Source organism: Palaemon carinicauda, chromosome 6 (genome assembly GCF_036898095.1).
Source record: "Palaemon carinicauda isolate YSFRI2023 chromosome 6, ASM3689809v2, whole genome shotgun sequence".
Taxonomy (NCBI): Eukaryota; Metazoa; Arthropoda; class Malacostraca; order Decapoda; family Palaemonidae; genus Palaemon; species Palaemon carinicauda.
Window position 1 is genome coordinate 176,536,092 of NC_090730.1, and position 14,780 is coordinate 176,550,871.

At 39.9% G+C, this 14,780-nt stretch overlaps 1 protein-coding gene across 1 annotated transcript; it reads left to right on the forward strand.

Annotated features, from left to right (window-relative positions):
• Positions 1 to 8,578: 8,578 nt before the first annotated feature.
• LOC137642836 (uncharacterized) lies at positions 8,579 to 12,333 on the forward strand. The gene is made up of 2 exons (XM_068375719.1): positions 8,579 to 11,614; positions 11,751 to 12,333. The coding sequence occupies exon 1, from the start codon at positions 8,761 to 8,763 to the stop codon at positions 10,549 to 10,551; it is 1,791 nt and encodes a 596-aa protein (XP_068231820.1). The 5' UTR covers positions 8,579 to 8,760; the 3' UTR covers positions 10,552 to 11,614; positions 11,751 to 12,333.
• The last annotated feature ends 2,447 nt before the right edge of the window (positions 12,334 to 14,780 follow it).

Sequence of the window (14,780 nt, forward strand, 5' to 3'; positions counted from 1 at the left end):
TATTTTTATTTTTGTTTTGCCAAATCCTGTGTGTGAGAGAGAGAGAGAGAGAGAGAGAGAGAGAGAGAGAGAGAGAGAGAGAGAGAGAGAGAGAGAGAGAGAGAGATTGTGTTAGCGAGCGAAAGTAGTTAGGTTAACGATCGTTTGTGGTGAGAAAGACTGTTGGTATAAATGAGATTGTTTGTTTACATGTTTTAGTTAGGTTACGACAGTGGTGAATGTTTCGGAGCGAATGCTTTTTTTATTTGACTGCAGCATAAGGCAGTTGTGTGAGAGCTGGATTATATATATATTTTTTCGACCAGCGTGGAAGTGTTTTTTGATTTTCAAAGTAAGTACAGTTTTGTTTATCTTTGCTTGTCGTGATTGTGAATGATAGGAACAATTTATTATTTATCTTTGATTATAGTGCGATAGTTCAGTTAGCTAGAAGTGTTCGTAAGTGTTTTTCTTTTTTATTTTGGCAGGCTGCGATTCCTCCTTTGGAGAGACCGAATTGTTAGAAAGTGGATTTATTGTTGATGACCTGGCCTGTATTACGATTTTGTTTGGACTGCTTTTGGATTGCTGAACCGATGATGACCTGGCCTTTGTATTTGGATTGTTGATGATGATGATGATAATGATGATGATGGGGATGATGACTAACAATCAATTCAGCGTGGCAGTTGTGGCAAATTGCCACCCAGTGTAATCTGTTGACAACAAAGCTGTGATTGTGGTAGTTGCCGTAAAAGACAGTCGGCTTTGTGTTGGTGTCCATAAAATATTTATACAAGATAATTCATATATATATTTACTTTTGGTTTTGGTGTGTGGGGTAATTTTAAGTCTGTTAGGGTTTTTGCGGGTTATATGAATGGTGCTTTTGATTATTATATATTATATTATTTGGTGTTAAGTTTTGATTAGTTTTAAGTGTTGGTAATTTGATTGTGGATGGTTATTGATTTATTTATTATAGTTTGTAAGAATATAGTGTTAAGGATATGTGTTGTTTTTTGTGTCCTTTTGTCTAAGAGTCCAGTTTTAGATATCGTAAGGGGAAAGTATGTGTTGAGGAGACCATTGTCAGTAGGTGTGATTCAGGGTGTGGGGCTTGTTTTTTTAACATCCCGCCACATTATTTTGGCGCCCGAACAGGGACTGCTGAGGTGGGATAGAAGCTGGACTGTTGGACGAAGGACGGAATTAGGTTAAGAATTTAGGATTAAGGTTGATGAAAAATGGAAGAGCAGAACAAGTTACTGAAGGAGGAATTGCGGCTGAGTAAGGAGCGTGAGGAGAGGTTGCTAATAGAGAATGAGAGGTTGAACTGGGAGAATGCGGCGATGCAGAAGGAGCTTAGGGAGTTAAAGGGGACCGTAGAGAGAGTGGAAGAATGTGTTGAGATGAGGATGCGAGAGAATGAAGAACGAATGGAGAAACGAATGGAAGATATGATGGGGCAAGTCATGGGGATGATGAAAACTTTAATGGGTGAAGGTGCAGTCGGAGGAGTGTCCTCCGCTTCGGGTAATGGGTTGGTAGTGAAAGAGAAGGTTAAGGTAGGTGATAATGGGAAAGGAAGTGATAGTGATAGTAGTAATAGTGATGGTGATATTGAAGATAAGGGAATTAGGCATAGTAAGGATGAACAGAAAGGGGAGAGGAAAGATGAAAGGAAAGGTAAAAGTGATGTGAAGAAAGAGAAGAAAAAGTATCAGGCTGATAGCAAGGACGATCGTGAATGGGTGAAAGTGGTAAGTAAGAAAAAGGGTAAGAAGGGAATGGTTAAGGATAGGAATTTAAGTGTGGAAGTGGATTCATTATATTCGAATGAGGAAGAAGGTAACAAGGGAGTAGACAGTGATGATAGCAGTGAGAATGAACGTGATGTGTGTAAGACTGTGTTTATGAGAGAGGTACCTCGGTGTGAAAGGTTCAATGAGCATAGCAGTAGGGATGTAAATGATTTTTTCAAGGAGTATGAGAGGTATTGTCAGGATAAGTATGGTGATAGTAAAAGAGTTTGGGCTAGGGAGTTAGGAGAATATTTGACTGGGTATTTGTTGACGATGTATGGAGTGATAATGAGTGTAGGGGACGTTGATTATGAAAGTGTGAAAACGAGAATAATTGAGCAGGTAAAACGTATGAAAGGGAGTGTTAAGTATAAGCGTAAGAATGATTTTGATGAAGCACGGATGAATGCAGGAGAAGCTATATCAATGTACGTGTGTAGGTTGGAAACGTTAGCTAGGAAGAAGTATGGGGATGAAGGCATAAATGAGAATAAGGAGTTAATGAGGAAGTTTTTGGCAACAGTACCTGAGAATGTGTGTGAATTTATTAATTTGAAACGCAAAGAGAAAATGAGGTGGACGCAAGAGAGATTGACATGGGATGATATACTAGAGATAGTTGAGGATTATGAGTTAGATAGGTGCATGAAAGAAAGTAAATCTGTGAGTGTAAGAACTGGAATGGAAGAAAGTGTATTAGACTTTGGTAGTTATAAGGACGCAATTTTGAGAGGACCAATGAGGGTAGCTGATAATGTAGTAGATAGGAGTGTTAGGGCGAGTAATGGGGGAATACCTGTAAGGACAAATGAAGGATTTAGGCAGGGTAATTGGTGCAATAGGGATAGGAGTGTGAGTGCACATCGAGGTATGTCAGATAGCCGTGTCCGTGATGAAAAGTGTTACAGGTGTGGGAAAGTAGGTCATAAGAAGAAGGAATGTAGATGGGCTCTAGGTGCTTGTTTTGGATGTGGGGAGGTAGGGCATAGAATTAGCGAGTGCAAGAAAGAGAAAGGGGTAAAATGTTATCGGTGTGGTATGACAGGGCACATAGCGAGTGGATGTCGGAGTAATCGTACAAATGTGATTTGCGGTAATTGTGGTAAGGATGGGCATTATGCTAGAATGTGCAAGGAGCCACGGGGTAAGTGTACTGAATGTGGTGCAGATGGGCATGTAGCTAGAGTATGTAGGAAGAAGGGAGTAAGTCAGCCAGGATGTTCGGGAAACTAGAGTGTAAGAGGGTTCAGCTGGGTGAGTCCTCCTGTGTGTGTGAAAGGAATAGGATTAATGTTTGTGAGAATGGGATGAGTAATTGGTTGGAAATGAGCAAGTATGAATCTAGTATGCATGAGAAATTAGGGCTGGAAAATAAACAGTTAGTGTTAATTGAATATAGGAAAAAGAGGCGTTTGAAAGTTTTAAGTAAAGATGAAAGAAGGGGAAATTTTATAAGTAAAAGTGAGAATAGAAATAAGTATGACAAGGGTGTAAATGTGCAAGTGTGTATGGAAGATAAATGTGTTAATACAGACGAAGCATGGCTGAGTATGAATGATACCTATAGTGTGTGTGGCTTTTCCTTAGGTGATGTAAAAGAAAGGATGACGAATGCGAGAGTGAGAGATAAGAGAATGATTAGTAGTATGAATGAATCTTTTGCTAAAGTTGAGAATGTTTTTGATGAAATGGATGAACTGTTTACAGAAATGAGTGTAATTATAGGGCCAAACGAGAACGAGGTAGATGGGATTGTACATGATATATTAGATGATAGGGATTTAGATAAGAATAGTGTTAATGTAGCGAATGATTGTGATAAGGAAGAAGTGAATGAGAGAGTATATGGGGGCCCAGTTACTCGGAGTAGAGGTCCCGTTCCCGACTGCGACTGGGTTATGAAAAAAATAATGTAAGTGTTGTGTGAGAAGGATTTGGCAAAGTAAGGGGGGAGGAATGTGGAGGATTTATTTTTGCTTTATTTTTATTTTTGTTTTGCCAAATCCTGTGTGTGAGAGAGAGAGAGAGAGAGAGAGAGAGAGAGAGAGAGAGAGAGAGAGAGAGAGAGAGAGAGAGAGAGAGAGAGAGAGATTGTGTTAGCGAGCGAAAGTAGTTAGGTTAACGATCGTTTGTGGTGAGAAAGACTGTTGGTATAAATGAGATTGTTTGTTTACATGTTTTAGTTAGGTTACGACAGTGGTGAATGTTTCGGAGCGAATGCTTTTTTTATTTGACTGCAGCATAAGGCAGTTGTGTGAGAGCTGGATTATATATATATTTTTTCGACCAGCGTGGAAGTGTTTTTTGATTTTCAAAGTAAGTACAGTTTTGTTTATCTTTGCTTGTCGTGATTGTGAATGATAGGAACAATTTATTATTTATCTTTGATTATAGTGCGATAGTTCAGTTAGCTAGAAGTGTTCGTAAGTGTTTTTCTTTTTTATTTTGGCAGGCTGCGATTCCTCCTTTGGAGAGACCGAATTGTTAGAAAGTGGATTTATTGTTGTTGACCTGGCCTGTATTACGATTTTGTTTGGACTGCTTTTGGATTGCTGAACCGATGATGACCTGGCCTTTGTATTTGGATTGTTGATGATGATGATGATAATGATGATGATGGGGATGATGACTAACAATCAATTCAGCGTGGCAGTTGTGGCAAATTGCCACCCAGTGTAATCTGTTGACAACAAAGCTGTGATTGTGGTAGTTGCCGTAAAAGACAGTCGGCTTTGTGTTGGTGTCCATAAAATATTTATACAAGATAATTCATATATATATTTACTTTTGGTTTTGGTGTGTGGGGTAATTTTAAGTCTGTTAGGGTTTTTGCGGGTTATATGAATGGTGCTTTTGATTATTATATATTATATTATTTGGTGTTAAGTTTTGATTAGTTTTAAGTGTTGGTAATTTGATTGTGGATGGTTATTGATTTATTTATTATAGTTTGTAAGAATATAGTGTTAAGGATATGTGTTGTTTTTTGTGTCCTTTTGTCTAAGAGTCCAGTTTTAGATAACGTAAGGGGAAAGTATGTGTTGAGGAGACCATTGTCAGTAGGTGTGATTCAGGGTGTGGGGCTTGTTTTTTTAACATCCCGCCACATTATTTTGGCGCCCGAACAGGGACTGCTGAGGTGGGATAGAAGCTGGACTGTTGGACGAAGGACGGAATTAGGTTAAGAATTTAGGATTAAGGTTGATGAAAAATGGAAGAGCAGAACAAGTTACTGAAGGAGGAATTGCGGCTGAGTAAGGAGCGTGAGGAGAGGTTGCTAATAGAGAATGAGAGGTTGAACTGGGAGAATGCGGCGATGCAGAAGGAGCTTAGGGAGTTAAAGGGGACCGTAGAGAGAGTGGAAGAATGTGTTGAGATGAGGATGCGAGAGAATGAAGAACGAATGGAGAAACGAATGGAAGATATGATGGGGCAAGTCATGGGGATGATGAAAACTATAATGGGTGAAGGTGCAGTCGGAGGAGTGTCCTCCGCTTCGGGTAATGGGTTGGTAGTGAAAGAGAAGGTTAAGGTAGGTGATAATGGGAAAGGAAGTGATAGTGATAGTAGTAATAGTGATGGTGATATTGAAGATAAGGGAATTAGGCATAGTAAGGATGAACAGAAAGGGGAGAGGAAAGATGAAAGGAAAGGTAAAAGTGATGTGAAGAAAGAGAAGAAAAAGTATCAGGCTGATAGCAAGGACGATCGTGAATGGGTGAAAGTGGTAAGTAAGAAAAAGGGTAAGAAGGGAATGGTTAAGGATAGGAATTTAAGTGTGGAAGTGGATTCATTATATTCGAATGAGGAAGAAGGTAACAAGGGAGTAGACAGTGATGATAGCAGTGAGAATGAACGTGATGTGTGTAAGACTGTGTTTATGAGAGAGGTACCTCGGTGTGAAAGGTTCAATGAGCATAGCAGTAGGGATGTAAATGATTTTTTCAAGGAGTATGAGAGGTATTGTCAGGATAAGTATGGTGATAGTAAAAGAGTTTGGGCTAGGGAGTTAGGAGAATATTTGACTGGGTATTTGTTGACGATGTATGGAGTGATAATGAGTGTAGGGGACGTTGATTATGAAAGTGTGAAAACGAGAATAATTGAGCAGGTAAAACGTATGAAAGGGAGTGTTAAGTATAAGCGTAAGAATGATTTTGATGAAGCACGGATGAATGCAGGAGAAGCTATATCAATGTACGTGTGTAGGTTGGAAACGTTAGCTAGGAAGAAGTATGGGGATGAAGGCATAAATGAGAATAAGGAGTTAATGAGGAAGTTTTTGGCAACAGTACCTGAGAATGTGTGTGAATTTATTAATTTGAAACGCAAAGAGAAAATGAGGTGGACGCAAGAGAGATTGACATGGGATGATATACTAGAGATAGTTGAGGATTATGAGTTAGATAGGTGCATGAAAGAAAGTAAATCTGTGAGTGTAAGAACTGGAATGGAAGAAAGTGTATTAGACTTTGGTAGTTATAAGGACGCAATTTTGAGAGGACCAATGAGGGTAGCTGATAATGTAGTAGATAGGAGTGTTAGGGCGAGTAATGGGGGAATACCTGTAAGGACAAATGAAGGATTTAGGCAGGGTAATTGGTGCAATAGGGATAGGAGTGTGAGTGCACATCGAGGTATGTCAGATAGCCGTGTCCGTGATGAAAAGTGTTACAGGTGTGGGAAAGTAGGTCATAAGAAGAAGGAATGTAGATGGGCTCTAGGTGCTTGTTTTGGATGTGGGGAGGTAGGGCATAGAATTAGCGAGTGCAAGAAAGAGAAAGGGGTAAAATGTTATCGGTGTGGTATGACAGGGCACATAGCGAGTGGATGTCGGAGTAATCGTACAAATGTGATTTGCGGTAATTGTGGTAAGGATGGGCATTATGCTAGAATGTGCAAGGAGCCACGGGGTAAGTGTACTGAATGTGGTGCAGATGGGCATGTAGCTAGAGTATGTAGGAAGAAGGGAGTAAGTCAGCCAGGATGTTCGGGAAACTAGAGTGTAAGAGGGTTCAGCTGGGTGAGTCCTCCTGTGTGTGTGAAAGGAATAGGATTAATGTTTGTGAGAATGGGATGAGTAATTGGTTGGAAATGAGCAAGTATGAATCTAGTATGCATGAGAAATTAGGGCTGGAAAATAAACAGTTAGTGTTAATTGAATATAGGAAAAAGAGGCGTTTGAAAGTTTTAAGTAAAGATGAAAGAAGGGGAAATTTTATAAGTAAAAGTGAGAATAGAAATAAGTATGACAAGGGTGTAAATGTGCAAGTGTGTATGGAAGATAAATGTGTTAATACAGATGAAGCATGGCTGAGTATGAATGATACCTATAGTGTGTGTGGCTTTTCCTTAGGTGATGTAAAAGAAAGGATGACGAATGCGAGAGTGAGAGATAAGAGAATGATTAGTAGTATGAATGAATCTTTTGCTAAAGTTGAGAATGTTTTTGATGAAATGGATGAACTGTTTACAGAAATGAGTGTAATTATAGGGCCAAACGAGAACGAGGTAGATGGGATTGTACATGATATATTAGATGATAGGGATTTAGATAAGAATAGTGTTAATGTAGCGAATGATTGTGATAAGGAAGAAGTGAATGAGAGAGTATATGGGGGCCCAGTTACTCGGAGTAGAGGTCCCGTTCCCGACTGCGACTGGGTTATGAAAAAAATAATGTAAGTGTTGTGTGAGAAGGATTTGGCAAAGTAAGGGGGGAGGAATGTGGAGGATTTATTTTTGCTTTATTTTTATTTTTGTTTTGCCAAATCCTGTGTGTGTGTGTGAGAGAGAGAGAGAGAGAGAGAGAGGAGAGAGAGAGAGAGAGAGAGAGAGAGAGAGAGAGAGAGAGAGATTGTGTTAGCGAGCGAAAGTAGTTAGGTTAACGATCGTTTGTGGTGAGAAAGACTGTTGGTATAAATGAGATTGTTTGTTTACATGTTTTAGTTAGGTTACGACAGTGGTGAATGTTTCGGAGCGAATGCTTTTTTTATTTGACTGCAGCATAAGGCAGTTGTGTGAGAGCTGGATTATATATATATTTTTTCGACCAGCGTGGAAGTGTTTTTTGATTTTCAAAGTAAGTACAGTTTTGTTTATCTTTGCTTGTCGTGATTGTGAATGATAGGAACAATTTATTATTTATCTTTGATTATAGTGCGATAGTTCAGTTAGCTAGAAGTGTTCGTAAGTGTTTTTCTTTTTTATTTTGGCAGGCTGCGATTCCTCCTTTGGAGAGACCGAATTGTTAGAAAGTGGATTTATTGTTGATGACCTGGCCTGTATTACGATTTTGTTTGGACTGCTTTTGGATTGCTGAACCGATGATGACCTGGCCTTTGTATTTGGATTGTTGATGATGATGATGATAATGATGATGATGGGGATGATGACTAACAATCAATTCAGCGTGGCAGTTGTGGCAAATTGCCACCCAGTGTAATCTGTTGACAACAAAGCTGTGATTGTGGTAGTTGCCGTAAAAGACTGTCGGCTTTGTGTTGGTGTCCATAAAATATTTATACAAGATAATTCATATATATATTTACTTTTGGTTTTGGTGTGTGGGGTAATTTTAAGTCTGTTAGGGTTTTTGCGGGTTATATGAATGGTGCTTTTGATTATTATATATTATATTATTTGGTGTTAAGTTTTGATTAGTTTTAAGTGTTGGTAATTTGATTGTGGATGGTTATTGATTTATTTATTATAGTTTGTAAGAATATAGTGTTAAGGATATGTGTTGTTTTTTGTGTCCTTTTGTCTAAGAGTCCAGTTTTAGATAACGTAAGGGGAAAGTATGTGTTGAGGAGACCATTGTCAGTAGGTGTGATTCAGGGTGTGGGGCTTGTTTTTTAACATCCCGCCACATTATTTTGGCGCCCGAACAGGGACTGCTGAGGTGGGATAGAAGCTGGACTGTTGGACGAAGGACGGAATTAGGTTAAGAATTTAGGATTAAGGTTGATGAAAAATGGAAGAGCAGAACAAGTTACTGAAGGAGGAATTGCGGCTGAGTAAGGAGCGTGAGGAGAGGTTGCTAATAGAGAATGAGAGGTTGAACTGGGAGAATGCGGCGATGCAGAAGGAGCTTAGGGAGTTAAAGGGGACCGTAGAGAGAGTGGAAGAATGTGTTGAGATGAGGATGCGAGAGAATGAAGAACGAATGGAGAAACGAATGGAAGATATGATGGGGCAAGTCATGGGGATGATGAAAACTATAATGGGTGAAGGTGCAGTCGGAGGAGTGTCCTCCGCTTCGGGTAATGGGTTGGTAGTGAAAGAGAAGGTTAAGGTAGGTGATAATGGGAAAGGAAGTGATAGTGATAGTAGTAATAGTGATGGTGATATTGAAGATAAGGGAATTAGGCATAGTAAGGATGAACAGAAAGGGGAGAGGAAAGATGAAAGGAAAGGTAAAAGTGATGTGAAGAAAGAGAAGAAAAAGTATCAGGCTGATAGCAAGGACGATCGTGAATGGGTGAAAGTGGTAAGTAAGAAAAAGGGTAAGAAGGGAATGGTTAAGGATAGGAATTTAAGTGTGGAAGTGGATTCATTATATTCGAATGAGGAAGAAGGTAACAAGGGAGTAGACAGTGATGATAGCAGTGAGAATGAACGTGATGTGTGTAAGACTGTGTTTATGAGAGAGGTACCTCGGTGTGAAAGGTTCAATGAGCATAGCAGTAGGGATGTAAATGATTTTTTCAAGGAGTATGAGAGGTATTGTCAGGATAAGTATGGTGATAGTAAAAGAGTTTGGGCTAGGGAGTTAGGAGAATATTTGACTGGGTATTTGTTGACGATGTATGGAGTGATAATGAGTGTAGGGGACGTTGATTATGAAAGTGTGAAAACGAGAATAATTGAGCAGGTAAAACGTATGAAAGGGAGTGTTAAGTATAAGCGTAAGAATGATTTTGATGAAGCACGGATGAATGCAGGAGAAGCTATATCAATGTACGTGTGTAGGTTGGAAACGTTAGCTAGGAAGAAGTATGGGGATGAAGGCATAAATGAGAATAAGGAGTTAATGAGGAAGTTTTTGGCAACAGTACCTGAGAATGTGTGTGAATTTATTAATTTGAAACGCAAAGAGAAAATGAGGTGGACGCAAGAGAGATTGACATGGGATGATATACTAGAGATAGTTGAGGATTATGAGTTAGATAGGTGCATGAAAGAAAGTAAATCTGTGAGTGTAAGAACTGGAATGGAAGAAAGTGTATTAGACTTTGGTAGTTATAAGGACGCAATTTTGAGAGGACCAATGAGGGTAGCTGATAATGTAGTAGATAGGAGTGTTAGGGCGAGTAATGGGGGAATACCTGTAAGGACAAATGAAGGATTTAGGCAGGGTAATTGGTGCAATAGGGATAGGAGTGTGAGTGCACATCGAGGTATGTCAGATAGCCGTGTCCGTGATGAAAAGTGTTACAGGTGTGGGAAAGTAGGTCATAAGAAGAAGGAATGTAGATGGGCTCTAGGTGCTTGTTTTGGATGTGGGGAGGTAGGGCATAGAATTAGCGAGTGCAAGAAAGAGAAAGGGGTAAAATGTTATCGGTGTGGTATGACAGGGCACATAGCGAGTGGATGTCGGAGTAATCGTACAAATGTGATTTGCGGTAATTGTGGTAAGGATGGGCATTATGCTAGAATGTGCAAGGAGCCACGGGGTAAGTGTACTGAATGTGGTGCAGATGGGCATGTAGCTAGAGTATGTAGGAAGAAGGGAGTAAGTCAGCCAGGATGTTCGGGAAACTAGAGTGTAAGAGGGTTCAGCTGGGTGAGTCCTCCTGTGTGTGTGAAAGGAATAGGATTAATGTTTGTGAGAATGGGATGAGTAATTGGTTGGAAATGAGCAAGTATGAATCTAGTATGCATGAGAAATTAGGGCTGGAAAATAAACAGTTAGTGTTAATTGAATATAGGAAAAAGAGGCGTTTGAAAGTTTTAAGTAAAGATGAAAGAAGGGGAAATTTTATAAGTAAAAGTGAGAATAGAAATAAGTATGACAAGGGTGTAAATGTGCAAGTGTGTATGGAAGATAAATGTGTTAATACAGATGAAGCATGGCTGAGTATGAATGATACCTATAGTGTGTGTGGCTTTTCCTTAGGTGATGTAAAAGAAAGGATGACGAATGCGAGAGTGAGAGATAAGAGAATGATTAGTAGTATGAATGAATCTTTTGCTAAAGTTGAGAATGTTTTTGATGAAATGGATGAACTGTTTACAGAAATGAGTGTAATTATAGGGCCAAACGAGAACGAGGTAGATGGGATTGTACATGATATATTAGATGATAGGGATTTAGATAAGAATAGTGTTAATGTAGCGAATGATTGTGATAAGGAAGAAGTGAATGAGAGAGTATATGGGGGCCCAGTTACTCGGAGTAGAGGTCCCGTTCCCGACTGCGACTGGGTTATGAAAAAAATAATGTAAGTGTTGTGTGAGAAGGATTTGGCAAAGTAAGGGGGGAGGAATGTGGAGGATTTATTTTTGCTTTATTTTTATTTTTGTTTTGCCAAATCCTGTGTGTGTGTGAGAGAGAGAGAGAGAGAGAGAGAGAGAGAGAGAGAGAGAGAGAGAGAGAGAGATTGTGTTAGCGAGCGAAAGTAGTTAGGTTAACGATCGTTTGTGGTGAGAAAGACTGTTGGTATAAATGAGATTGTTTGTTTACATGTTTTAGTTAGGTTACGACAGTGGTGAATGTTTCGGAGCGAATGCTTTTTTTATTTGACTGCAGCATAAGGCAGTTGTGTGAGAGCTGGATTATATATATATTTTTTCGACCAGCGTGGAAGTGTTTTTTGATTTTCAAAGTAAGTACAGTTTTGTTTATCTTTGCTTGTCGTGATTGTGAATGATAGGAACAATTTATTATTTATCTTTGATTATAGTGCGATAGTTCAGTTAGCTAGAAGTGTTCGTAAGTGTTTTTCTTTTTTATTTTGGCAGGCTGCGATTCCTCCTTTGGAGAGACCGAATTGTTAGAAAGTGGATTTATTGTTGATGACCTGGCCTGTATTACGATTTTGTTTGGACTGCTTTTGGATTGCTGAACCGATGATGACCTGGCCTTTGTATTTGGATTGTTGATGATGATGATGATAATGATGATGATGGGGATGATGACTAACAATCAATTCAGCGTGGCAGTTGTGGCAAATTGCCACCCAGTGTAATCTGTTGACAACAAAGCTGTGATTGTGGTAGTTGCCGTAAAAGACAGTCGGCTTTGTGTTGGTGTCCATAAAATATTTATACAAGATAATTCATATATATATTTACTTTTGGTTTTGGTGTGTGGGGTAATTTTAAGTCTGTTAGGGTTTTTGCGGGTTATATGAATGGTGCTTTTGATTATTATATATTATATTATTTGGTGTTAAGTTTTGATTAGTTTTAAGTGTTGGTAATTTGATTGTGGATGGTTATTGATTTATTTATTATAGTTTGTAAGAATATAGTGTTAAGGATATGTGTTGTTTTTTGTGTCCTTTTGTCTAAGAGTCCAGTTTTAGATAACGTAAGGGGAAAGTATGTGTTGAGGAGACCATTGTCAGTAGGTGTGATTCAGGGTGTGGGGCTTGTTTTTTTAACATCCCGCCACAGCGTGACAAGGACATTCTCTCTACTAAGAGAAAAATAAGACTGTTTGGCGTGGCAAAGGTATGCTCTCTACTAAGAGCAAAATGAGACTGCTTTGCGTGACAAGGACATGCTCTCTACTAAGAGAAAAATAAGACTGTTTGGCGTGGCAAAGGTATGCTCTCTACTAAGAGCAAAATGAGACTGCTTTGCGTGACAAGGACATGCTCTCTACTAAGAGAAAAATAAGACTGTTTGGCGTGGCAAAGGTATGCTCTCTACTAAGAGCAAAATGAGACTGCTTTGCGTGACAAGGACATGCTCTCTACTAAGAGAAAAATAAGACTGTTTGGCGTGGCAAAGGTATGCTCTCTACTAAGAGCAAAATGAGACTGCTTTGCGTGACAAGGACATGCTCTCTACTAAGAGAAAAATAAGACTGTTTGGCGTGGCAAAGGTATGCTCTCTACTAAGAGCAAAATGACTGCTTTGCGTGACAAGGACATGCTCTCTACTAAGAGCAAAATGAGACTGCTTTGCGTGACAAGGGCATGCTCTCTACTAAGAGCAAAATGAGACTGCTTTGCGTGACAAGGACATTCTCTCTACTAAGAGAAAAATAAGACTGTTTGGCGTGGCAAAGGTATGCTCTCTACTAAGAGCAAAATGAGACTGCTTTGCGTGACAAGGACATGCTTTCTAATAAGAGCAAAATAAGACTGCTTTGCGTGACAAGGACATGCTCTCTACTAAGAGAAAAATAAGACTGTTTGGCGTGGCAAAGGTATGCTCTCTACTAAGAGCAAAATGAGACTGCTTTGCGTGACAAGGACATGCTTTCTACTAAGAGCAAAATAAAACTGTTTGGCGTGGCAAAGGCATGCTCTCTACTAAGAGCAAAATGAGACTACTTGGCGTGGCAAAGGTATGCTCTCTACTAAGAGCAAAATGAGACTGCTTGGCGTGACAAGGACATGCTCTCTACTAAGAGCAAAATGAGACTGCTTGGCGTGGCAAAGGTATGCTCTCTACTGAGAGCAAAATGAGACTGCTTGGCGTAACAAGGACATGCTCACTACTAAGAGCAAAATAAGACTGTTTGGCCTGGCAAAGGTATGCTCTCTACTAAGAGCAAAATGAGACTGCTTTGCGTGACAAGGACATGCTTTCTACTAAGAGCAAAATAAAACTGTTTGGCGTGGCAAAGGCATGCTCTCTACTAAGAGCAAAATGAGACTACTTGGCGTGGCAAAGGTATGCTCTCTACTAAGAGCAAAATGAAACTGCTTGGCGTGACAAGGACATGCTCTCTACTAAGAGCAAAATGAGACTGCTTGGCATGGCGAAGGCATGCTCTCTACTAAGAGCAAAATGAGACTACTTGGCATGGCAAAGGTATGCTCTCTACTAAGAGCAAAATGAGACTGATTGGCGTGACAAGGACATGCTCTCTACTAAGAGCAAAATGAGACTGCTTTGCGTGACAAGGACATGTTCTCTACTGAGAACAAAATGAGACTGCTTTGCGTGACAAGGACATGCTCTCTACTAAGAGAAAAATAAGACTGTTTGGCGTGGCAAAGGTATGCTCTCTACTAAGAGCAAAATAAGACTGCTTTGCGTGACAAGGACATGCTCTCTACTAAGAGCAAAATAAGACTGTTTGGCCTGGCAAAGGTATGCTCTCTACTAAGAGCAAAATGAGACTGCTTTGCGTGACAAGGACATGCTCTTTACTGAGAGCAAAATGAGACTGCTTTGCGTGACAAGGACATGCTCTCTACTAAGAGCAAAATAAGACTGCTTGGCTGGCGAAGGCATGCTCTCTACTAAGAGCAAAATGAGACTGCTTGACGTGGCAAAGGTATGCTCTCTACTAAGAGCAAAATGAGACTGCTTTGCGTGACAAGGACATGCTCTCTACTAAGAGCAAAATGATACTGCTTTGCGTGACAAGGACATGCTCTCAACTGAGAGCAAAATGAAACTGCTTTGCGTGACAAGGACATGCTCTCTACTAAGAGCAAAATAAGACCGCTTGGCGTGGCGAAGGCATGCTCTCTACTAAGAGCAAAATGAGACTGCTTGGCGTGGCAAAGGTATGCTCTCTACTAAGAGCAAAATGAGACTGCTTTGCGTGACAAGGACATGCTCTCTACTAAGAGCAAAATGAGACTGCTTTGAGTGACAAGGACATGCTCTCTACTGAGAGCAAAATGAGACTGCTTTGCGTGACATGGACATGCTCTCTACTAAGAGCAAAATGAGACTGCTTTGAGTGACAAGGACATGCTCTCTACTAAGAGCAAAATAAGACTGCTTGGCGTGGCGAAGGCATGCTCTCTACTAAGAGCAAAATGAGACTGCTTGGCGTGGCGAAGGCATGCTCTCTACTAA